The 25,129-nt window shown below is 36.7% G+C and overlaps 1 protein-coding gene across 2 annotated transcripts in view; it reads right to left on the minus strand.

Moving 5' to 3' along the window:
* The window catches only part of HLTF (helicase like transcription factor), a 70,600-nt gene extending 45,740 nt beyond the window's left edge, over nucleotides 1–24,860 (minus strand). For both annotated transcript variants that reach the window (XM_057545454.1, XM_057545453.1), the window contains exons 1-8: nucleotides 24,634–24,860; nucleotides 23,223–23,430; nucleotides 8,267–8,433; nucleotides 6,909–7,042; nucleotides 6,260–6,357; nucleotides 4,235–4,309; nucleotides 3,886–4,077; nucleotides 409–504 (exon numbers count right to left, since the gene is read on the minus strand). In XM_057545454.1, coding sequence (XP_057401437.1) covers nucleotides 409–504; nucleotides 3,886–4,077; nucleotides 4,235–4,309; nucleotides 6,260–6,357; nucleotides 6,909–7,042; nucleotides 8,267–8,433; nucleotides 23,223–23,430; nucleotides 24,634–24,653 — 990 coding nt within the window. In that variant the 5' untranslated portion in view covers nucleotides 24,654–24,860. The remainder of the gene's footprint in view (nucleotides 1–408; nucleotides 505–3,885; nucleotides 4,078–4,234; nucleotides 4,310–6,259; nucleotides 6,358–6,908; nucleotides 7,043–8,266; nucleotides 8,434–23,222; nucleotides 23,431–24,633) is intronic.
* Nucleotides 24,861–25,129: the final 269 nt, after the last annotated feature.

Genomic DNA, 25,129 nt, shown 5'->3' on the forward strand with positions numbered 1-25,129 from the left:
TACTTTGTAGTTGCATAATATTAAATTTTATGGTTGTATCATAATTTAACTGTTAACTTATTGACAGGTATTTCTTTTCTGCCTTTAAAATAATGCTGGGGAAATAAACTTGTATTTTTCTCTTTGGAAAAAATGCATTTCTGATAACTTCTTTAGATAGTTTCTTTGAAACGGCATTGTTGAATCAAAGATTATAAACACTTTTAAGGCTTTTGATACACATTACCAAATTGCCTTCAAGAATGTAGCATAAACCTTCACTCTTATCAGCAACACACGAGAAAGGCCATTCATCGTATCTCTAAAAACTGGATATTATCAATTTTTTGGCAATAATTTTTTGAATGACAAAATTAAAAGGTTTTACAATAAACCAGAGACTTTAGAAAAAACACACTAATACTTTACCTTCTTCAGCTGATTTTTCTTAATTCTTTCAATAGGAAGAGATTTGCCATCATGGAAGTTGGTAAGAATCACTGCAATGGCTGTCAGAGTTTTGCCCTTTAAAATGTTTTACAAAGAAAAATGGTCAGATTCTGAAACCCAGTTGACCAGACAACAGTCCGAAACTAATTTTTAAATCAAGTAAGAAAATATCAAACAGTATTCAGGGCCACAGAAGTATGCTAATTATTATACTAAATAATATACATATTAATGAAGTTATTTCATTCATTAAGTTAGTAAATGCTTTACCATGCCGTATTATTAGGAGTTATTAAATAATTTACTGTGCAAAATCCTGTAAGCATCTTTGAGAAATGTCATTTTATTTTTTTAATCCTTTTTTAATTGAGGTATAATTTTCATACAACAATATTCACAGACTTAAAGTGTATGGTTTGATAGGTTTGACAACTGTATACACTGGTGTAACCACCACACAATTAAGATACAGAAAAATTTTATCACCAAGAAGTTGCCCTGTATTCCTCTGCAGTCCATCTCCCCACCTCTGTACCAGACAATGGCTGATTTGTCTCTATCACTATATATTAATTTTGCCTGCCTTTGAACTTGATATAAATGGAATTACTCAATGTACTCTTCTTTGTTTAGTTTCTTCTGCTCAATACAATTTTAGGCCCAGTCCTGATTCAGAGCATGTGGTGACCTGAGCTGGTGTAAGATGTTCCTTAAGAAGAATGGAGTAATATAAAGAAATGCTTATTAGCAATTCATTGTTTTTTTATTGCTGAGTAATATTCCATCATATATGCATACATGGCACACTTACTTGTGCACTCACCTGTTGGTGGACATTTAGATTGTTTCCAGTTTTTGACTACTATGAATTAAGCTGGAGCAGCTAGCAGTACAAGTGTATAAGTTTTCCGTAAACGTATGTTTTTAAGGAAATGTCACTTTATTGAATGACTGCCATTTAAATGTCACATTTAACCCTGAACTAATAACTTTATCACAAAACTACAACTACTTGCTTGCCATGTAATTCAGAGCTAACTTAAAATGATTAGTAATCCCAGTATGGACATAAGATAATTACTTTATTAAATTTCATTTAAAGATATTTCCAAGACTTAAAGACTATATACCTTACCAATAAAGCATACAGGACAAGATATTTCTTGTGCATTTTTTAAAAACAGAAACATGAAAATTTTCATTATTTTCCATAGCTGAATTTATAATTACCAACAGAGAAATAAACCTCTTTCAAGTTGAAAGCACTGTGAAGCAGCAGTTTTCAAAGTGTGGTCCACAGGTCCTAGGAGCTCCCCAGGACCCTTTCAGGAGTATGTGCAGTCAAAACTGTTTTAATAATTCTACTAAGACCTTACTTGTGTTGATATCTGTAGTAATTCCACAAAAAGCAATGGTGGGTAAAACTGCTGCTGCCTTAGCATGACACAAAGCAGTTGGCACTACATTATATTAGTGGTCACTGTATTTTTAACTGCCACATCCAGTTAAGAAAAAAAAAAAAAACACAAACCAAAGAAACAGTTTCACTTTAAGAATGCTCTTTAAAACTGTTCTTGAGGGACTTCCCTGGTGGTGCAGTGGATAAGACTCCGCACTCCCAATGCTAGGGGCTGGCTTCAATTCCTGGTCAGGGAACTAGATCGCACATGCATGCCGCAACTAAGAGTTCACATGCCACAATCAAGGAGTCTTCCTGCTGCAACTAAGGAGCCCACCTGTTGCAACTAAGGAGCCCATGTGCTGCAACTAAGGAGCCCACGTGCTGCAACTAAGGAGCCTGCCTGCCACAACTAAGGAGCCGGCGCTTCGCAACTAAGAAGCCCGCAAAAAGAATGTTCCTGATAAAGCAGTACACATTCATTTTACCAAATCTCACCTCTTAAGTACACACGTTTTAAATATTCTGTGTAACAAGATGGGAAGTACACAAAATACTTCTTTTGCATACCAAAATATGAAGGTTATCTAGAGAAAAATCACTTGTGAGACTGAATTACAAGCTGAACTAGCTACCATGCATCGTAACTTTCAAGTACCACCATTTTAACTTGAAAGAATGACTGATAACTAGTTATTCATGACTGAGTGGCAGACATTTTCTTGAAAAAAATGAATAAAATGAGCCTATCAACTCCAAAGGAGACAACTGACAGTGTTTGTTGTTAATGATAAAATTTGAGCTTTCAAGCAAAAATTATGTTAGAAAACTTGTATCCAACATTATGAGTAGAAAAGCTTCCCAAATATAAATGCCTTTCTAATAAGATCAGCAGTAGTATCAATGAATGTAAATTTTTTTACATTGTATAATGAAATGCATCAACATTTGGCAGATCTGTGTAACTCAGTGAACCAATATATTCCAAATGAGCAATACCTAATGTTACAAAATCATGCATGGGTAAAATATCCATTCAACGTGCAAGCTACACCAATGGATTTTAATGGAACAAAGTATAAAAAGTTCATTGATACGATTTTTTAAGTTCCACATTATAGGAACTTTCCTGGCAGTCCAGGGGTTACAACTCTGTGTTCCCAATGCAGGGAGCACTGGTTTGATCCCCAGTCAGGGAGCTAAGATCCCTCATGGTGCAGCCAAAAAAAAAGAGTTCCACATTATAATTATTAACCTTTAATAAACTAATATTTGCTTAATTTTCTTGTAGCAAAGAAAATCTAGTTATCTAAAAAGGCTTTTAAAATACTCCCTTTCAAATACATATCTGCGTGAGGACAAATTTTCTTTGTATTCTTCAACAAAAACAACGTATCACACAGAATGAATGAAAGAACAGATATGAGAATTCAGCTGTCAATTATTAGGCCAGACATTAAAGAGACTTGCAAAAATGTAAAACAGTGCCAGTCTTCTCATCAAAATTGCTTTTGTCTTGGAGTTCTTTTCATTGAAAAATATGCTATTTCTGTTAACACATAATGAGTTTTTTAACTGTTATTTTAAAAATAATAAAAAATTTTAGTATCTAGTACCATAAATATTAATAGATATAGTAATAGAGATAACCCACAAAGACAAACACTCTTTGGGATGCTCAATAATTTTTAAGAACATAAAGGGCTGCTGAGACCAAAAAGTATAAAAACTGCTGGTGTAAGGAATCATATCTTTTCTTTAAGAAAACCCATGAAAGCTACCCTGAATTTCAAAAGAAAGTTGAAAAACACATGTTTATATCATTACTGCCAATTATTTTAATTGTACCTTAGGCAAACAAGCCAAAAGAAAAGAAAAAAAAACCTCAGCATTATTTTAAGTGAAAACCACAGGAAAAATTATGTTCTACACTCACAGTGATATCTAGTCCCAAACTGGCACCAACATATTCCCATCTCTATCTACTTCAATATTACTTCATATAAAATCTTAGTTACAAAATAAAATGTTATTAACTCAAGGAAAAATATAATTACCAAACCCATATCATCAGCTAAAATTCCTCCATGAACATTTTCTGGTCGGTCCTTTTCAGAAAAATTTGTTATTGTGTTATAGTATAAGTCACTTCGCTGTTCCCAGAATGGTGGAAGTTCTTTACTGTTTTCCCGTGAAACCATCCAAGCTAGAGCTTGTTTTTGATGTGGAAGCAATGGTGTTTCAATAGCCTATAAATAAAAGAAATATCATAAACAGAAATACAATAAGCCCTTTCTTTTACCCCATGCAGAATCTGGAAAAGTTGACCTTGTGATGAAAGATGTATAGATTAATACCGTATTTTAAAATTCCGAATAGTTTAAATAGAAAATACTGGCTCAGTACCTCAGCTGGTTCCATCTCCTGAGTTTTATCATCTTCCTTTAAATCTTCAAACAATTTGTCAAACTCTGTCTTAAGCTACAACAAATAGCAACAAGAAACATTATGAAACAAACCAATTAAAATAATAATTGCACTTAATTCAGAAATTTCAGGTCATTTAATTAACTAAAAGAGTCGAATACCAAAAGGTACATAAAATAAATTAATTCTTTGAGATACTACACTGCTCAATAATGGCAGAATAAATAGATCCTTTAGGTAACTGTTACAGTCGAAAGAATACAGGATAGAGTTTTAAGTCCTGGGTTTCAGTCACAGCTCTGTCACAAAAAAAGCTTTATATAACTTTGGGCAAGACACTTAACCTATATGGCCCTGTATCTTATTACTGCAAAACAAATGGGATGAACTAGATTTAGAGTGTCTCTAAGGTTCCTTCTGCCATTGAAATTCTGTGATTCTATTAGCTGTATTCAAACCATTTTGACAGATCCTACCAAGTATATTTGACTTTTTCGAGTAAATGACATTTCATTGATTATTACTACAATCAGAAATTTGCTATGTGTTACAAAATATTAGGATAATTTCAATCTTATGCTAATCTTTAGTTGGTTCTTTAAATTGATCTAGTCCAATCGTACAGTAACATATATATAATTACTTTTGTAAATTAGCAAATAAATACATATCAACAGCCCAGAAGAAATCAGGCCAAATCTAAAAAGTGAGGAGAGGTAATCTGGGGTTTACCCACCAGACACAAGCTCAAGAGCTTCCCTGGTGGCGCAGTTGTTAAGAATCTGCCTGCCAATGCAGGGGACATGGGTTCAAGCCCTGGTCCGGGAGGATACCACACGCCATGGAACAGCTGGGCCTTTGTGCCACAGATACTGAGACTGTGCTCTAGAGCCCGCGAACCATGACCACTGAGCCTGCGTGCCTGCAGCCCGCGCTCCACAACAAAGGGAAGCCACTGCAATGAGAAGCCTGCGCACCGCGTCGAAGACTAGCCCCCGCTTGCCTCAACTAGAGCAAGCCTGTGTGCAACAATGAAGACCCAACGCAGCCAAAAATAAAATTAATTAAAAAAAAAAAAGAATGACAGACACAGGCTCAAGCCCTTCTAGCAATGAGCAGGGAAAATACAGTAACTACAATTAGAATATAAAAAGGCTAACACTGATGAGTAGAGACAAAAAAAAAAATTTTGATGTAATTGGTAAGATTGATCTGCATTAATTTACTGTATACCCTTTTTTCCCCAAACTAACCCAGCATAACAGTATCCTGGATCACAAAGCAGATAAAGTAAGAAAGAGACTAAGGCCAGAGATTCGGAACTAGTTTTTTTTTTTTGTTAATTAATTAATTAATTTATTTTTGGCTGTGTTGGGTCTTCGTTTCTGTGCGAGGGCTTTCTCTAGTTGCGGCAAGTGGGGGCCACTCTTCATCGCGGTGCGCGGGCCTCCCATCATCGTGGCCTCTCTTGTTGCGCAGCACAGGCTCCAGACGCGCAGGCTCAGTAGTTGTGGCTCACGGGCCTAGTTGCTCTGCGGCATGTGGGATCTTCCCAGACCAGGGCTCGAACCCGTGTCCCCTGCATTGGCAGGCAGATTCTCAACCACTGCGCCACCAGGGAAGCCCCCGGAACTAGTTTTTTTAGCACTGCATTTTCAACCTTCCTGAAAGGAGTAAGTTTCAAGCTTCAACTTTTTAAAAATTATGGCTATTTTAAAAATTTCAAATAATATAAAAACATCAAAACAGAGTAAAACATCACAGGTGTATACAGCAAGGTGTGTGTTTCAATGTATATATGAATGCATGTATGTGGATATATTCCTTATCACTGCTTTCTTTCTACATAAATATTTGCAATATATTTTATTTATTCTACATGTTCCATAACAATATAAAGATCACTAATACTAGCAGATGCATATTTATCTTATTTTTTAAACATCAACCTTCAGCATTTAAAATTCACTATTCACTTTTAGTTATGAAATAAGAGAAGTGCACCTGTTCAGTTGTCATCTGTACTGCAGCATGAACTGGCATACTATAGCTTGGTCCCGCTCTTCCAGAGCCCCAACCACTTTCCAAACTGAATCCTAAAGCTATAATTTACAAAATGAAAAGAATAAAATCACCAAATGAAACAAATTATCTTTTAGTAAATAGCTTTTAAAGCTTGTCTAATAAGCTGAATTAAAAATTCCCTTAATATGTGTTTTAAAAATTTTAAAACTAAATCTGCTGGGTTATTCAAAAAATACATTAAAAGAATTCCACATTATTTAAACAAACTTTTAAAAAACATTCTTTTTCATTTTCTATTGGGAGATTCTTTTTGTCTGTAACTTATTAAAGAGAATGTTTAAAATCAGGGATTTCCAGATATTATCACTGGGGGAAGTTAGGGGAGGGACCTCCTTGTACATTTTTCTGTGTATGTGTGCAACCTCCTATGAATCTATAGTTATTTCAAAATAAAGAGAAAAAAAATTCAAGGATTTCCTTAAAAAGATTACTAAAAAAAGAACTTGGAGCCTTCAGCACTAATTAATTTAGCCACCCAAACTCAAGGTATTACTTAAGAGAATAAATGTTTTACAATTCCAGCATCTTAACAATATCAGAATAATAGTAGGTTAAACCCTCAACTTACTTTTTGGTGCAGGACCCAATTTAAATCCATGTTTCTTCAACTGATCTAAAACTGCTTTTCTATTTTCTTCTTTTCCCCAAAAAGTCATATGCAAAGGCATGGTAAAAGCATTGTTTGCACCAAAAGGAACTACCCTATTATAATTAAGAAGGAAAAAAAAATGAGAAATTAGAAGTGTTATTTTTTTACATTTAAGTTTCATTAAAAATCTTGTTAAATAACTGCCACATTCAAATTCTGCATGCAAGTAAAATAGAAAGGAACTAACTGAGCAGACTAGAAAGAAAAAGGACACGGACTAGGACCAACAATAATGAGAAGAAAAGGCAGTTTTTAGGACCAGAATTCCAGAAGAAACTCAGGTGAGACAAAAGTGTTTAAATACATAGTTAGCCTATTACGAAGATCATAAGATAAGTAAAATAGCAAGTTTAATTCAGAAGGCAGAGCTTCCACTAACAGAACCACTGAGTGTAGCAACCCATTCTGGGAGAATGGGGAAGGATTTCCAAGAACTATTTCTGATCCAGGATTCACTGAAAGGTTACTCTCAATATCTGAAAAACTTGATGAACTGAGAAAGGAGAAAACAAGTAAATAAGTGAGAAGACACTGCTAAGTATTTATCTTCCAAACTCACCTTTTAATATCCTAAACAACCTATACTAAAATTGAGGTCACAGACACAAACGCATAAAAGAGAAAATGTAACCAAAGAGACTGGGAGTTTTAAAAAAGGAACAGGTAGTAGAACTAAGAAGGTATATGCCTAGATAATGCAACAGCTGCTACTTATCTCCAATCAAATGATGTCATGTGGAAATGAGTATCCTGCATTACCAGATCTTCCATTTATCAAGAGAAATATTTATAAATAATTTTTTATAATTAGGGAAAAATTAATATGCATAAAATGTAGAATGTCCAGATATTCGAATACTGGAAATAACTGAAAAAAAAATTAAACTCTGTGTAGGCAAAACCAAACTCATCTACATCGGATCACAGGCTATCAGCTTACAACCTGATTTAAACAAACACTTCCAAACTTCTCAAATCAATGCACTAAAAGGCTTTTTAAAAAGCCTTTTTTCTTAAAAGATGGTGTGGACTTTCTAATATTTGAACCAAAGTCTATTTTTCTCCAGGGTAATAATTTACCAGGAATAGCTGGTATTTGAGGGAATAGCTATTTGATGGCTAGGGTAGTGCAGGCAGATGAAAGAAGAATTAAAACATTTACTGAATGCATACTAAAGGTATAGCGACAAAAGTTGTCAGGGCAACTTTACACATCCTTACATTCAAAGATCACTACAACTCACAATTATTAAAACTGAACTCCAAAAGTGCATTACCCTTCAACTTGAGCCAATTTGTTGTCCATGATATAGGCCAAGGCAGCTGCAAGATCTTTCTTTATATGGCCGACCTGATTTCCATTCACATTGTTTACTTTAATTGCATTCTTATCATAAGGGTTATCGGGCTCTCGTTGTAATGCAACCATTTCATTATTATTAACCTAATAAAAATAATAAACAGATATTATTATAAATAATAAACATATAATGATACCTTTCTTCATCATACTTTATCTGGGATTTCCATTCATTTTTTAATGCTTACTGAATAACACCACATATAAGAAATGCACATTTTCTTGGACTCATATTTCTATAGAAATATTAAAGAACATATTTTATAATAATTCTTTTACAATATTTTCCTAATTTACATTCATTGGAAGTTAACAAATCCTTGATATATAAAAGATACAATCAAAACTAACAGATACACACTATCTAAAATTATTCAACATTATAACTTCGAAAACAGGTAATTCTTGAGTGCTTACTATGTGCCACACATTGTTCTAAGTACATTACATAGACTGACTTTTAAAACTGTCACAACCCTTTTGGTAGGTGTTATCATTATCTCCATTTTACAGATGAAGACACTAAAGCACAGAAAAGTTAAGTAACTTGCCCAAGGTCATAAAGTTAATAAGTAGCAGAGCTAGGATCTGAATCCAGGCAGGCCAGCTCCTAAGCCTAAATTCTCCAGAATCTCAAAGGGTTAAAAGGCATTATTTATAAGTCAGAATGGAACTGGAATAAGAAAATACATCCAGCCTTCAACTCATGCCATTATCTGATTCCACTTAATTAAAAATTGCCTGAGGGTGACATAATTGAAAATGGAAGAGTAATAAGGACTTCCAAAAATTCTCTTCCATAAAAGCAATGAAAAAACTGGCAAAAGCTGTTTGAATCAACTTTTTCAGAACTCTGGAAACTAACCAAAGGGTTGTAGAAACCTGGGGAGTCTTAATTCAAGAAAACAGCTGAATATCAGTGCCCTAGTCTCATCTCCAGCTCTCAGTTACACGATAGCCTTTAAAAATAACAACCTGCTGCACTTCTTAGTACAGCCTAGCAGTTACCAGAGTGAGCACACTGGAGCAGAATCTTTCAAAGATTTATTCCTATAGAATTGTCAATATTTGACCTGTATGGTGGTTCCCTAGAAGACCCCCACTTTCAAAGCTGTTTCTATTTGACCTCTGAGCTTACTCAGTACATAAAATGTTCTCCCTTCGGTGGGTGTTTGTCAAAAACAATTTTACAGGCAGTGGGTAACAGCTAGGGCAAACAAAACAATAACCAAAGGGCTTAAAAGGAAAAAGCGGAGAATAAGATGTTCAAAGCTCCAATATATTCCTGGAAATCTAGAAGGCCAAATGCAAGCACAGGGCTGTATGCACGCCCAGGGCTGTGAATATGTTCAGGAAAGACCTGAGAAGGTCCTAAGCTCTCACCTCTGGCTAAACTTGAAGCTCTGAACAGGCAGGAAATAAAGGCTAAGGCAGAGCTGTCAACTGCCAGGCTGAGTGTTGAAGGAGTGCCCCAAATGCACAGATCCTCTCAGTAAAGACTGGGAAATTTACTGGTTCTAGTTCAATCATTAGCTGACCACTAAGGTAACCAAATACAGATATCAGTGGCCAGACACAACAAAGACTTTCACAGGGTTAATTTAGCAAAAGTTACTAAACAAACAACAATAACCAAAATCAGCAACAACCAATCCAGGGGAGAAGGAAGACTCTGATTTCTAGAGCTGCCAAATTATTTTTTTTTAGTTCACATTCATCATCACATATAGTATTTTTTAGTTGAAGTATAGTTGATTTATACTATTGTGTTAGTTTCAGGTGTACAGCACAGTGATTCAGTTATACATGTATATAAATACATACACATATACATATATACACATATAATTTATAGATATATATAAAATCTATTCTTTTTCAGATTCTTTTCACTTATAGGCTATTACAAAATATTGCGTATAGTTTCCTGTTCTATACGGTAGGTCCTTCTTGGTTATCCATCCCCCCATTTCCCCTTTGGTAACCGTAAGTTTGTTTTCTATGTCTGTGGATCTATTTCTGTTTTGTAAATAAGTTCATTTGTATCATTTTTTTTAGGTTCCACATATAAGTGATATCATACGATATTTGTCTTTCTCTGTCTGGCTTACTTCACTTAGTATGATAATCTTTAGGTCCATCCATGTGGCTGCAAAGGGCATTATGTCATTCTTTTCTATGGCTGAGTAATATTCCATTGTATAGATATACCACATCTTCTTTATCCATCCATCTGTTGATGGACACTTAGGTTGCTTCCATGTCTTGGCTATTGTAAATAGTGCTGCAGTGAACATTGGTGTGCACAGATCTTTTCGAATTACAGTTTTCTCTGGATATATGCCCAGGAGTGAGATTGCAGGATCATATGATTTAGAGTTGCTATATTATTTAAAACGTCTACTTTTCAACAACAAGAGAGACATGCAAAGAAATGAGAAAGTACAGCTCACACAAAGGAATAAAGTTATCAATCATCTACCCATAAGGAAGCATAAATGCTTGACCTACTAGAAAAAAACTTAAGTTTTAATTTTAAGTATGTTCAAAGATCTAAAGCAAACCATGTCTGCAGAACTAAAGGAAAGCATGAGAACTATGTCTCGCCAAATAGAAATTCTGGAGTCAAAATTTACATAGTTAACTAAAGTCTAAGATTCACTAGAGAGGCTCAAACAGCAGATATGAGCAGGTAGAAGAAAGAATCAATGAAGGTGATGACAGGTCAACTGAGACTATAACGTCTGAGGAACAGTTATAGTTTGAGGAACAGAAAGAAAAAAGAATGAAGAAAGATGAACAGATCCTGTGGGATAACAGCAAGCATACCAACACACACATGATGAGAGTCTCAGGAGAGGAGAAAAAGAGGTAGAGAGAATATTTGAAGAAATAATAGCCAAAAACTTCCTAAATTTGATGAAAAAACATTAATCTACATATTTAAGAAGCTCAACAAACTCCAAGTAAAAAATATTCAAAGACATTCAAACCCAGACACATCAAAATCAAACTGTGGAAAGAACACTGAAAGCAACTGAGAGAAACAACTCATTACATACAGGGGATCCTCAATAAGATTAGCATCTGATTTTTCACCAGAAACCATGGAGACCAGAATACAGTGGGACAACTTCTCAAAGTGCTAAAAGAAAAAAATTCAACCAAGAATTCTGTAACTGGCAAAACTATCCTTCAAAAATAAAGAAGAAATTAAGAAATTCCCAGATAAACAAAAACTGACAGAATCCATCACTAGCTGACCTACTCTACAAGAAATATTAAAAGAAGACCTTCAGGCTGAAATCAAAGGCACTAGACAGTAACTTGAATCTACATGAAGAAATAAAAAGCACAGGTAAAGGTAATTACACAGGTAAATATAAAAGACAGTATGAAATTTTTTTTTTTAATTTATTTATTTATATTTATTTTTGGCTGTGTTGGGTCTTCGTTTCTGTGCGAGGGCTTTCTCTAGTTGCGGCGAGTGGGGGCCACTCTTCATCGCGGTGCGCGGGCCTTTCACTGTCGTGGCCTCTCTTGTTGCGGGGCACAGGCTCCAGACGCGCAGGCTCAGTAGTTGTGGCTCACGGGCCTAGTTGCTCCGCAGCATGTGGGATCTTCCCAGACCAGGGCTCGAACCCGTGTCCCCTGCATTGGCAGGCAGATTCTCAACCACTGCGCCACCAGGGAAGCCCCATTATGAAATTTTTTGGTTGTAACTTTTCCCTCCTATTTGATTTAAAAGGACATAATCATTATAAACCTGTATTGATGAACATACAATGTATATAAAGAATTTGTATGATGATAACAGCATAAAGGAGTAGGAAGGAAGACAACGGAACTATCTCAAAGCAAGGTTTTTATAAACAATTGAAATTAAGTTGCCATAAATCCAAACTAGATTCTTATGAATTAAGATGTTAGTAATTCCCAAGGGCAACTACTAAGAAAACAACTCAAAATATATAATAAAGAAACAACCAGGGAACTACTATGGTACACTAGGAAATATTTAACACAAAAGAAGGCGGAAATGAAGGCCAGACCCAAGGGCCACATATTGTATGATTCCATTTACATGAAATGTCTAGAGTAAGTAAATCCATAGAAACAGAACATAAATTGATGGATGCCATGGGCTAAGGGGAGAGAGTAATATGGAGTGATTACTAATGGGTACAGGGTTTTGGGAATGATGAAAATGTTTTGGAATCAGACAGTGCAGATGGTTTTACAACCTTGTGAATATCTAAAAACCACTGAATTGTACACTTAAAAATGATAAATTTTATGGTACGTGAATTACCTAAATTTTTTAAACTGCCTGAAAAATACACAGGAAAGCTGCTTTAAACCTCTCCCAGCATCTGTTTACTGACTCAAGAGACTACAGCCTGACCAATCAGATTATCAGACAAATATTCCTCTCTAATAATTCTAATATTTCTCTCTAATAATTCCTCTTTGAAGATATCCTGTGAGGCATAGCTCTGTTCTCTACTAGACCATCTCCCCCATGCCAATGCTTATAGCATGACCTTCTTTAAACCAGATATGCAAATTCCAGAAAATATATAACCAAAAAAAGTAGGGCAAAATGTGGAGACTATAAAAACAAAGAAAACATGATCCAAGCACACAACAAAAAAGGATATATTAGTAAAACAAGATTAAGATGACAACAAAAAGACAGAAATAGGACTAATTATAACAATACTTTTAGAATAGAATGGAAAAGAAATAATCTACTTTATTATAAAATAAAGATTTTCATGGGTCAAGAAATAAAAAATGTAAACATAAGCAAATTGAAAACATTTTAAAAAAGTTAAAAATGAATAATGCCAATACTATATAACAAATCATAGGAGATACAGCCAATGTCGTACTTTGAAGAACGTTTAAAAGATTAAAATCTTTTATTATTAACATTAAAATTAAGTGTTCGAATCAAGAATCCAAAAATAAAATAAAATGAAATGGACCTAAGGAAAATAGGATAACAGAATGTAAAAGAGAAATCAATGACCAAAGAAAGATGATAGATTGTTGTTCTGGGTGGAACCAAGATGGTGGAGTAGAAGAACGTGCTCTCAGTCCCTCTTGTGAGAACACCAGAATCACAACTAGCTGCTGGACAATCATTGAGAGGAAGACACTGGAACTCACCAAAAAAGACACCCAACATCCAAAGACAAAGGAGAATCCACTAGGAGATGGTAGGAGGGGCGCAATCACAGTAAAATCAAATCCCATAACTGCCGGGTGGGTGACTCACAGACTGGAGAACACTTATACCACAGAAGTCCACCCACTGGAGTGAAGGTTCTGAGCCCCCCGTCAGCCTTCCCAAACAGGGGGTCCAGCAATGGGAGGAGGAATTCTTAGAGAATCAGACTTTGAAGCCTAGTGGGATTTGATAGCAGGACTTCGACAGGACTAGGCAAAACAGAGACTCCACTCTTGGAGGGAACACACAAAGTAGTGTTGCATCGGGACCGAGGGGAAGAAGTGAACCCAGGGGAGACTGAACCAGACCTACCTGCTAGTATTGGACGGTCTCCTGCAGAGGCGGGGGGTGGCTATGGCTCACTGTGGGGACAAGGACACTGGCAGCAGAAGTTCTGGGAAGTACTCCTTGGTGTGAGCCCTCCCAGAGTCTGTCATTAGCACCACCAAAGAGTCCAGGTAGGCTCCAGTGTTGGGCTGCCTCAGGCCAAACGACCAACAGGGAGGGAACCCAGCCCCACCCATCAACAGTCAAGTGGATTAAAGTTTTACTGAGCTCTGCCTACCAGAGCAACAGTCAGCTCTACGCACCACCAGTCCCTCCCATCAAGCCTCTTAGATAGCCTCATCCACCAGAGGGCAGACAGCAGAAGCAAGAAGAACTACAATCCTGCAGCCTGTGGCACAAAAACCACATTCACAGAAAGATGAAAAGGCAGAGGGCTATATACCAGATGAAGGAACAAGATAAAACACCAGAAAACAACTAAATGAAGTGGAGACAGGCAACCTTCCAGAAAAAGAATTCAGAATAATGATAGTGAAGATGATCCAGGACCTCAGAAAAAGAATGGAGGCAAAGATTGAGAAGATGCAAGAAATGTTTAACAAAGACCTAGGAGAATTAAAGAACAAACAAACAGAGATGAACAATACAATAACTGAAATGAAAACTACACTAGAAGGAATCAATAGCAGAATAACTGAGGCAGAAGAACGGATAAGTGACCTGGAAGACAGAATGGTGGAATTCACTGCTGCGGAACAGACTAATGAAAAAAGAATGAAAAGAAATGAAGACAGCCTAAGAGACCTCTGGGACAACATTAAACGCAACAACATTCGCATTATAGGGGTCCCAGAAGGAGAAGAGAGAGAGAAAGGAGACCAGAGAAAATATTTGAAGAGATTATAGTCGAAAACTTCCCTAACATGGAAAAGGAAATAACCACCCAAGTCCAGGAAGCGCAGCGAGTCCCATACAGGATAAACCCAAGGAGAAACACGCTGAGACACAGAGTAATCAAATTGGCAAAAATTAAAGACAAAGAAAAATTATTGAAAGCAGCAAGGGAAAAATGACAAATAATATACAAGGGAACTCCCATAAGGTTAACAGCTGATTTCTCAGCAGAAACTGTACAAGCCAGAAGGGAGTGGCATGATATACTTAAAGTGATGAAAGGGAAGAAACTACAACCAAGATTACTCTACCCTGGAAGGATCTCATTCAGATTTGATGGAGGAATCAAAAGCTTTACAGACAAGCAAAAGCTAAGAGAATTCAGCACCACCAAACCAGCTCTACAACAAATGCTAAAGGAACTTCTCTAGGCAGAAAACACAAGAGAAGAAAAGGACCTACAAAAACAAACCCAATTACCCTACAAAAACAAAAACAATTAAGAAAATGGTCATAGGAACATACATATCGATAATTACCTTAAATGTGAATGGATTAAATGCTCCAACCAAAAGACATTCAGGCTTGCTGAATGGATACAAAAACAAGACCCACATACATGCCGTCTACAAGAGACCCACTTCAGACCTAGGGACACATACAGACTGAAAGTGAGGGCATGGAAAAAAGATATTCCATGCAAATGGAAATCAAAAGAAAGCTGGAATAGCAATACTCATATTAGATAACATAGACTTTAAAATAAAGAATGTTACAAGAGACAAGGAAGGACACTACATAATGATCAAGGGATCAATCCAAGAAGAAGATATAACAATTATAAATATACATGCACCCAACATAGGAGCACCTCAATACATAAGGCAACTGCTAACAGCTCTAAAAGAGGAAATCGACAGTAACACAATAATAGTGGGGGACTTTTAACACCTCACTTACACCAGTGGACAGATCATCCAAAATGAAAATAAATTAGGAAACAGAAGCTTTAAATGACACAATAGACCAGATAGATTTAATTGATATTTATAGGACATTCCATCCAAAAACAGCAGATTACACTTTCTTCTCAAGTGCGCATGGAACATTCTCCAGGATAGATCACATCTTGGGTCACAAATCAAGCCTCAGTAAATTTAAGAAAACTGAAATCATATCAAGCATCTTTTCTGACCACAACACTATGAGATTAGAAATCAATTACAGGGAAAAAAACGTAAAAAACACAAACACATGGAAGCTAACTAATACATTACTAAATAACCAAGAGATCACTGAAGAAACCAAACAGGAAATCAAAAAATACCTAGAGACAAATGACAATGAAAACACGACGATCAAAAACCTAAGGTATGCAGCAAAAGCAGTTCTAAGAGGGAAGTTTACAGCTGTACGAGCCTACCTCAAGAAAGAAAAAAAAATCTCAAATATACAATCTAACCTTACACCTAAAGGAACTAGAGAAAGAAGAACAAACAAAACCCAAAGTTAGCAGAAGGAAAGAAATCATAAAGATCAGAGCAGAAATAAATGAAACAGAAACAAAGAAAACCATAGCAAAGATCAATAAAGCTAAAAGCTGGTTCTCTGAGAAGATAAACAAAATTGATAAACTATTAGCCAGACTCATCAAGAAAAAGAGAGAGGGCTTCCCTGGTGGCACAGTGGTTGAGAATCTGCCTGCCAATGCAGGGGACACGGGTTCAAGCCCTGGTCTGGGAAGATCCCACATGCCACGGAGCAGCTAGGCCCGTGAGACACAACTACTGAGCGAGCCATAACTACTGAGCCTGCGCGTCTGGAGCCTGTGCTCCGCAACAAAAGAGGCCACAACAAGAGAGGCCACAATAGTGAGAGGCCCGTGCACCGCGATGAAGAGTGGCTCCCACTCTCTGCAACTAGAGAAAGTCCTCGCACAGAAATGAAGACCCAACACAGCCAAAAATAAATAAATAAATTTAAAAAAAAAAAAAGAGAAAAAGAGAGAGAGGACTCAAATCAATAAAATTAGAAATGAAAAAGGAGAAGTTAAAACAGGCACCGCAGAAATACAAAGCATCCTAAGAGACTACTACAAGCAAGTCTATGCCAATAAATTGGACAACCTGGAAGAAATGGACAAATTCTTAGAAAGGTATAACCTTCCAAGACTGAACCAGGAAGAAATAGAAAATATGAACAGACCAATCACAAGTAATGAAATTGAAACTGTGATTAAAAATCTTCCAATAAACAAAAGTCCAGGACCAGATGGCTTCACAGGTGAATTCTATCAAACATTTAGAGAAGAGTTAACACCCATCCTTCTCAAACTCTTCCAAAAAATTGCAGAGGAAGGAACACTCCCAAACTCATTCTATGAGGCCACCATCACCCTGTTACCAAAACCAGACAACGATACTACAAAAAAAGAAAATTACAGACCAATATCACTCATGAATATAGATGCAAAAAATCCTCAACAAAATACTAGCAAACAGAATCCAACATCACATTAAAAGGATCATACACCATGATCAAGTGGGATTTATCCCAGGGATGCAAGGATTCTTCAATATACGGAAATCAATCAATGTGATACACCATATTAACAAAGTGAAGAATAAAAACCATATGATCATCTCAATAGATGCAGAAAAAGCTTTTGACAAAATTCAACACCCATTTATGATAAAAACTCTCCAGAAAGTGGGCATAGAGGGAACCTACCTCAACATAATAAAGGCCATATACGACAAACCCACAGCAAACATCATTCTCAATGGTGAAAAACTGAAAGCATTTCCTCTAAGATCAGGAACAAGACAAGGATGTCCACTCTCACCACTATTATTCAACATAGTTTTGGAAGTCCTAGCCACGGCAATCAGAGAAGAAAAAGAAATAAAAGGAATACAAATTGGATAAGAAGAAGTAAAACTGTCTCTGTTTGCAGATGACATGTTACTATACATGGAGAATCCTAAAAATGCCACCAGAAAACTACTAGAGTTAATCAATGAATTTGTTAAAGTTGCAGGATACAAGATTAATGCACAGAAATCTCTTGCATTCCTATACGCTAATGATGAAAAATCTGAAAGAGAAATTAAGGAAACACTCCCATTTACCAATGCAACAAAAAGAATAAAATACCTAAGTATAAACCTACCTAGGGAGAAAAAGACCTGTATGCAGACAACTATAAGACACTGATGAAAGAAATTAAAGATAATACCAACAGATGGAGAGATATACCATGTTCTTGGACTGGAAGAATCAACATTGTGAAAATGACTATACTACTGAAAGCAGTCTACAGATTCAATGCAATCCCTATCAAATTACCAATGGCATTTTTTACAGAACTAGAACAAAAAATCTTAAAATCTGTATGGAGACGCAAAAGACCCTGAACAGCCAAAGCAGTCTTGAGGGAAAAAAACGGAGCTGGAGGAATCAGACTCCCTGACTTCAGACTATAATATAAAGCTACCGTAACCAAGACAATATGGTACTGGCACAAAAACAGAAACATAGATCAATGGAACAAGATAGAAAGCCCAGAGATAAACCCACGCACGTATGGTAAACTAATCTATGACAAAGGAGGCAAGGATATACAATGGAGAAAAGACAGTCTCTTCAATAAGTGGTGCTGGGAAAACTGGACAGCTGCATGTAAAAGAATGAAATTAGAACACTCCCTGACACCATACACAAAAATACACTCAAAATGGGTTCTAGACGTAAATGTAAGACCGGACACTATAAAACTCTTAGAGGAAAGCATAGGAAGACAACTCTTTGACATAAATCACAACAAGATCTTTTTTGATCCACCTCCTAGAGTAGTAGAAATAAAAACAAAAATAAATAAATGGGACCTAATGAAACATAAAAGCTTTTGCAAAGCAAAGGAAACCATAAACAAGACGAAAAGACAACCCTCAGAATGGGAGAAAATATTTGCAAAGGAATCAACGGACAAAGGATTAATCTCCAAAATATAAAAACAACTCATGCAGCTCAATATTAAAGAAACAAACAACCCAATCAAAAAATGGGCAGAAGACCTTAATAGACATTTCTCCAAAGAAGACATACACATGTCCAAGAAGCACAGGAAAAGCTGCTCAATATCACTAATTATTAGAGAAATGCAAATCAAAACTTCAGTGAGGTATCACCTCACACCAGTTAGAATGGGCTTCATCAGAAAATCTACAAACAAATGCTGGAGAGGGTGTGGAGAAAAGGGAACCCTCTTGCACTGTTGGTGGAAATGTAAATTGATACAGCCACTATGGAGAACAGTATGGAGGTTCCTTAAAAAACTAAAATAGAATTACCATATGATCCAGCAATCCCACTACTGGGCATATACCCAGAGAAAACCATAATTCAAAAAGACACATGCACCCCAGTGTTCACTGCAGCACTATTTACAATAGCCAGGTCATGGAAGCAACCTAAATGCCCACTGACAGATGAATGAATAAAGAAGATGTGGTACATATATACAATGGAATATTACTCAGCCATAAAAAGGAACAAAACTGAGTTATTTTTTGAGACATGGATGGATCTAGAGACAGTCATACAGAGTGAAGTAAGTCAGAATGAGAAAAACAAATATCGTATATTAACACATGTATGTCGAACCTAGAAAAATGGTACCGATGAACCGTTTTACAGGGCAGAAGTTGAGACACAGATGTAGAGAACAAACGTATGGACACCAAGGGGCGAAAGCTGCGGTGGGGTAGGGATGGTGGTGTGCTGAATTGGGCGATTGGGATTGACAAGTATACACTGATGTGTATAAAATTGATGACTAATAAGAACCTGCTATATAAAAAAATAAATAAAATTAAATTTAAAACTTTTTTAAAAAAAGAAAGATGATAATCATGAAAAATCCAAGAAAGATTACTTGAAAAGATGAAACAGATAAATCTCTATCAAGGCTAATCAATAAAAAATAAGAATAGACACAAATACATAACACAAACAATGAAAACAGGAATATAACCATAAACATAGTTAAAATATTTTTATGTGTATATGACTACTATGTAAACTCCATGGCAATAAGTTTGAAAATATAAATGGATACTTTTCTTTAAAAATATGAATTGCCAAAATTGACTCAAGAAGTATCTGAATTATGCTGAGTTTGAATGAAGCTAGACTTAAAAAGTACATACTATTCAATGTATATGAAGCTCTAGGGAATTCCCTGGCAGTCCAGTGCTTAGGACTCCATGCTTCCACCACAGGGGGTACGGGTTCGATCCCTAGTCAGGGAACTAAGATCCCACATTTCTGCATGCCGCACGGTGCAGCCAAAAAAAAAAAAGTATATGAAACTCTAGAATAAGCTAAACTAATCTACAGTGATAGAAATCAGACTGGTGGTTCTTCAGGCAGAGGCAGGGATGAAGGACTGCAACAGAATACAAGAGAACTTTCAGAAGTGATGGAAATGATCTATATGCTGATGGGGTGGTGATTAACAGGTATATATCTTTGTTAAAACTCTTAGAATCATATACTTAAAATGCTTGCATTTATAAATATATATATAAATCACATCTCAATAAAGCGGAAAAAAGTTGAAAATAGGGCTTCCCTGGTGGCGCAGTGGTTGAGAATCTGCCTGCCAATGCAGGGGACACGGGTTCGAGCCCTGGTCTGGGAAGATCCCACATGCCGCGGAGCATCTAGGCCCATGAGCCACAACTACTGAGCCTGCGCGTCTGGAGCCTGTGCTCCGCAACAAGAGAGGCCGCGCTAGTGAGAGGCCCGCGCACCGCAATGAAGAGTGGCCCCCACTTGCCACAACTAGAGAAAGCCCTCGCACAGAAACGAAGACCCAGCACAGCCAAAAATAAATAAATAAATAAATAAATAAATAAAAACTCTGCTTGAGCAAAACCAAGCTACTTCTCTCTTAAAAAAAAAAAAAAGTTGAAAATAATAATAAGTATGCAAAGATAAATACCTCAATTTTTATTACAATATTTCTATCAGTTATGAACTCTAAAACATCCACCAACAAGAAAAAAGTACAATAAAGATCTGTAATGACATGAATAGATATTCCTAATATTTTACTTTAAAAAAGGTGATTACTATAATAGGCATAATATGTTCCTCATTTTTATTAATATATAATATGATTTAAAGTCACATGTATATTTTCTCAGAGTAAAGCGTGAAAGACATAACAACATAAGTTGTGATTCTGGATTCAGGTAGAGTTGATACTTTTTCTTTTAGCCATTTTAAAATAATAAATGTGTATTACTTATAAAATAAATAATATACATTTTGTAAAATAAAAAAATTAATGATTAGTTTTAATCAGCTCATCACATTTGTATTAGCTTACCAGTGTCACAGAAATTATTCTAAGATCAACAAATAGTGATAGTTCTAAGATCAATAACAAGCGTGATCTAATATTTCACAATGGTTTAAAATAATTTGAAAACAATGTTACGTTTTGAAAAAATTTCACAAATCCAAAATAGGAGAGTTCCAAAATGAATATGAGAGCTAGAGAACAGATGGATATATGAACTGAGAACTGACAGATTTCAGGAAAAAATTAGAAAAGAAAAACTATTTCAGAATTAAAGAATAAAGTAGAAAGAACACAAAAGTGAACAGATCTTGTAAAAAACATGGTAAGGGAAATAAATGATGAAAAACAGAAAAGTGAAAAAATATGATAAAAAGGATTTCAGAGGAAGTAACAGGCATTTACATATGGCATACGTATATGCAGAGGAGATGTAATACAGAGAGAGTAGAATGGAGTCCTTTGAAGAAAAACAAGCTCGGAAACAAAACAAACATTTAAAACCATAATTAAAGTTTTCTGAAAAAGAAGAAAACGAAGTTACAGAACAGTCAACACTAAGACATTGCCTAATGAAACTTTTGGACTTTCAAGATAAGGAAAAATATCCTTTAGTTATCCAAGCAAAATAATTCCAATTGATCTACATGGGAGAGAAATCATATTGGCAACAGAATTTTAACCAGCAACATTTTATACAACACCAAGATATTGTGGAGAGAAAATATGGGTCAAGGATTTTATATTCAACCAAATTGTCCTTGAAGCATATAAGTACCACAAGTACAAGCATACAAAACTCAGGAAATATTGTTCCTTCCTAAGGAATCTCCTAGACAACACACTCCAACACATTTCAGACAACCATAAAATGATCTGAGAAGCTCTAATATTACAAAGAAAATATGAGAGAATAAAACACTAGACAATTCTTTCCCAAGGAATCTCCCGCAAAATATACTTCAGACAACCAAAAAATGATTTGAGAAGCTTCGCCATACGAAAAATATGGGGGAATGGAAGAACTGGTAAATCCAACTTTCCATAGAACAATATATGCAGTTTCTGCAATAAATCAATGACATGAAACAAAGGGCAGGGAGGTGACTAACATAACAACCAAAGGTACTATTATTAACTTATTTTGATCCTGATTCAAAAAAATTAACAATAAAAAGGCATTTTTAAACAATTAAGAAAACTGATTATGTATTAGTTATTGGATGTAATAGCAAATTATTATTAATTTTGTTAAGTACAACGATGTAAGAAAATGCCTGAATTTTTTTAGAGATACACACTTAAATGTTGTAAACTGATACAGTTGCAGTATTTAATACCCAAGAAAAAGAGAAAAAGGGATGAAGCTAATGTGCATAAAACTTGTTAACTACTGAATCTGGATCATGGGTAAATGCAAGTTTACTGTATTATTCTACTTTTATGCATGTTTGAAATTTTTCATAATTAAAAAAATAAAACTAGAGATATATCATCCAGATAACACAGAGGCATACAAGACAACCATGACAAAGACAACTGCTTTCTCTATCTTTGTCTCTGTTCTCTCTCTCTCACACATACACAATGCAGAGAATAGAGATACAAAAAGATAAAACACAGGAAGAAAAAAAAGTACCTAAAAATAGACAATTCCCTTATCTAGTATGAATTGATCTTCCTAAATTAAAAATATTAAAGTGTAGAAATGTGCTAAGGGACAGGAGAAGAGAAAGCAATGGACTGATTGGAAATCATTTTGCAAATGTACCACATAGTATCTGTGCTTTTTGAGCAAATCATTTAACCTTCCTGAGCTTCAGTTCTACAAGGGGATAATAGATGTCCTATCTACCTCAGAGACACTGTAATGATCAAATGAGACCATACAGGAAACAATGCTTTGTATATTATAACCATGATATAAAAGTAAAAGAATATTAATAATTAAGTATTCATCTCTTGCCCAGATATATTTCAATTACTTAAACTAAATATTTACTGCACATATCACCTTCTAATCCTTATTTTCGAGGTTAATAACATATCATATCACATTAACTTAATATCTAATGTTATACTCACTACTCCTGTGTAATAGCGTAGTCCAACTACATGACCTCTCAAAGTTCCAAATAAAACTGAATCTAGCTCTTCATCGCTCGTTAGGAAATCATCTGGAGGAATAATATCTTGGAATTCAAAACGAGGAAAGAAAGTTGGATATGAGAGGCGTGGAAAATTTCCATGGACTCCGTACTGGACAGTCTGCAAGTACTTCCAAACAGGATCTCTATTAAAAAAACAAAAAAAACACAAAAAGACAACAACAACAAAAAAACCACACACACAGAAAAACAATACAATATTTAACCAAATATTTCTCAAAGACCATACTATATTTAAAGGCCAATTGTTTTCTCACATTTTACTTCAACAAATTAAATCTTGTGTGGGAGGTGCTGTATAAAGATTAATCGCGTTCCTCTGGTTAAAGCAAGAATTGGAGTGGCGGAGGTTTCTAGAAACCCTACCTGTTCAATAATGTGTCTTCTACCCTCAGGTATTCAAAGTGAAAACCCCAATAAGGGTTCACAAATCTCTTTCCTAGTCTGCATCACCTACTTAAACTGAAATATATGTGATGTCCGTAACTAATTATACACCAAAATGTCAACAATACATCTTGAGCTAGAAGAAACTTGAAAATATTGAACTTTTTTACACGAAGCCATTTATAGCTTTACAAATAATACATCCAGCAACCACTACTTTAATTCCCTTCGAATAGAACCCTTATTTTATTCAGGTATCCAAACGATGCCATCGTGGGAAGCTGACCTCAAGCCCCCCACTACCGTTGGTTTAAGGGTAACCTCAACCCCCCGATGGAGAATTGTTTCCGGAACGGGTATGTAAACCAATTTGTACAATGAAAAGTAAGAGGAAGTCGGCTGGGAGGCTTCCAGGAAGCTTCTACTTTGCTAAGAACGGAGAGAAGCTATTTCCCCTGCGTTCTCCTTGCACGTCACGCGTCCTGCTTTTGACTCCTCTGCAGATATGTATTTGCACGTCTGTGCATGCACATCAATTGTGAGGTGCTTGGGGACAGGGGCTGTCTTACACGGCCCTTTCGGCCGAGCACAATGCCCGGCGCACAGTGGGTATCTCACGGGTGTTTTGTGGAATAAAGCACAGGGCGAGAACAGACCCCGCCTAAGGAGTGGAGCGTAGAGCCCCAGGCCTCCTACAGCCCTTGACAGGTTATTTCCCCAAGGCCCTGGCACGAGACTCGCCTAAGGAGCCTCCCCTCGCCAGCCACGACTCTGCATTTATTTCTCCCGCGGCTATAGGAGCCGCCAGCGGGATGAACACCAGCTGCGCAGCTTGCAAGCGGAAGGCGAAGGAAACGCGGGGAAGGTCAGGTTCATCTGGGGACGCGGCCACGCCGTTACCCCCGGCTCCCCGCCCCCTCCGCCCCCTTCACCCCCTTCACCTCTTGAACATCCAGGACATGGCGCTGAGTGGGTGACGAGAGGAACTTAGGCGCCCGGGATCGTTCTCGAGCCGCCTGGATAAGCCTCCTTCCAGGCCCCGGGGCCGAAAAGCCTGGGACAGGTTCCGAGGGCCGAAGCAAGAGCGAGCTTCAGCAAGGTAAGACGCCGCGAGCCGAGCCAGACGTCGACGCCGTCTCCTTCCCGCAGCAATGTGAGAGGCCGGCGACGCTTTGTGACTGGCACCCGGAACGTCCAATCCCGAGGAGGGGCCTACGGAGACCAACCAAGCAGAGCACAGAACGGTGAGCAACTCCGCCCCGCTCAGCGATTCAAAGACGGGAGGAGGGGGTCCCGGCTGCAGGGGCGGTTCCATCCGGGTTCTTCCCCGCCCCCAAGGCAGGGGCGAGGGAAAGCCACGCGGTTCGAGGAGCTCGGCTGCAGTGCTCAGGGTGTACAGGTTCCTGTTTGATTCCCGGTCTCAAAGAAAGGGCGACG

This window comes from Balaenoptera acutorostrata, chromosome 4 (assembly GCF_949987535.1).
Source record: "Balaenoptera acutorostrata chromosome 4, mBalAcu1.1, whole genome shotgun sequence".
Taxonomy (NCBI): domain Eukaryota; kingdom Metazoa; phylum Chordata; class Mammalia; order Artiodactyla; family Balaenopteridae; genus Balaenoptera; species Balaenoptera acutorostrata.